At 40.8% G+C, this 1,764-nt stretch overlaps 1 protein-coding gene across 1 annotated transcript; it reads left to right on the top strand.

Annotated features, from left to right (window-relative positions):
• Window positions 1-8: 8 nt before the first annotated feature.
• Window positions 9-1,760, top strand: ADAM29 (ADAM metallopeptidase domain 29; the record flags this gene model as incomplete). The annotated part of the gene is made up of 1 exon (XM_011360340.1): window positions 9-1,760. A coding segment is annotated over one exon (1,752 nt), but the record flags the coding sequence as incomplete, so codon positions are not given.
• Window positions 1,761-1,764: the final 4 nt, after the last annotated feature.

The following is a 1,764-nucleotide window of genomic DNA, read 5'->3' as shown; positions in this document are numbered from 1 at the left end:
CCCAATATCACAATCCTCCAGAAGTGGTGATTCCCTTGAGGGTAACAGGCACTGGCCTCCGCATGAAGCTTCCAGGCTGGCTCTCCTATGGTCTGCATTTTGGGGGTGAGAGACACGTTTTCCACATGAAGATCAAGAAGCATTTGCTGCCCAGACACCTCCCAGTGTTCACCTACACAGACCAGGGTGCTCTCGTGGAGGACCGGCCTTTTGTCCAGAATGACTGCTACTATCATGGTTATGTAGAGGGGGACCCAGAATCCCTGGTTGCACTCAGTACCTGTTTTGGTGGCTTTCGAGGATTGTTACAGATAAATAACATTGTGTATGAAATTAAGCCCATGATTTTTTCTACCAAATTTGAACATCTAGTATATAGAATGGACAGTAGGGAGACTCAATTCCCAACCATGAAATCTGATACTATGCAAGAGGAAATTGTACACCAATTTGAGTTTCAAGAGATTGGTAGTTCTACTCTGGAACAAAGCGCTTATGAGAGCTGGTGGGTCCATAATTTTTTAATAGAAACAGCAGTGGTGGTTGATCATAGTCTCTATGTTCATTGGGAAAAAAATGTCTCAAAGTTGCAGGAAAATTTATATGTTGTTGTAAATATAGTGGATTCCATTTATGAGGCATTGGGCCTTAAGCTGTTATTGTTTGGTTTGGAGGTATGGACTCAAGCAAATCATATTAAAGTAGACGATCCATGGAGATCGTCGACGTTTTTTTGCCGTTGGAAGTATGAAAACCTTGCTTCCCGCATGCCACATGATACTATACATCTTTTTATGCATAAGACATTAAAAGGATTAAGTGGTCTAAGCTTTATTGGCGGACTATGTAGAATAAAACGTGGTTGTGCAATTGTTACTTTTTTAAACAAATCCTTGACCATTGCTGCAATTGCGGTGGCTCATCATATGGGTCATAATTTGGGTATGTTTCATGATCTGTTTTTCTGTACATGTGGAAAATATCAATGTATAATGCATTTTGATAACCCACCAATAACTAAATTTAGCAATTGTAGTTATTCTACATTTTGGGATCATTCTATAGTTAAGAAAAGATGTTTGTTCTACAATATTCATACAAAAGACATACTTAGGCTGGCGCGCTGTGGGAATGGTATTGTTGAAGAAGAAGAGGAGTGTGACTGTGGAACTTTACAGCATTGTGCAAAAGATGCCTGTTGTCTGTCAAACTGCACTCTGAGTTTTGGGTCTAGTTGTGCTTTCGGACTTTGTTGCAAGAACTGCAAGTTCTTACCATCAGGGCAAGTGTGTAGAAAGGAAGTCAATGAATGTGATCTTCCGGAGTGGTGCAATGGAACATCCCATTTGTGCCCAGATGACGTATATGTGGAAGATGGAATTCCCTGCAATGACAGTGCCTACTGCTATGAAAAGAAATGTAATGACCGCACTACACAGTGTAGGCAGATTTTTGGCAAAAAAGCAAACAATGCAAATCACAGTTGCTATAAACAAATAAACACTGTAGGTGACCGTTTTGGTAACTGTGGTACACAAAACGCTTCATATGTAAAATGTAATATCTCAGATATCCTGTGTGGGAGGATTCAGTGTGAGAACGTAAATGAAATTCCCCTTCTGAGAGATCATTCTACAGTGCATTGGGCTTACTACAATGGGATCAACTGCTGGAGTACTGACCACCACTTTGGGATGACCATACCTGATATAGGTGAAGTGAAAGATGGCACAGAGTGTGGTGCAGAACATCTTTGCATCCACA

The sequence above is a fragment of the Pteropus vampyrus genome, unplaced genomic scaffold (assembly GCF_000151845.1).
Source record: "Pteropus vampyrus isolate Shadow unplaced genomic scaffold, Pvam_2.0 Scaffold53, whole genome shotgun sequence".
NCBI classification, from domain to species: domain Eukaryota; kingdom Metazoa; phylum Chordata; class Mammalia; order Chiroptera; family Pteropodidae; genus Pteropus; species Pteropus vampyrus.
This window is presented reverse-complemented; position numbering and strand designations above follow the sequence as displayed.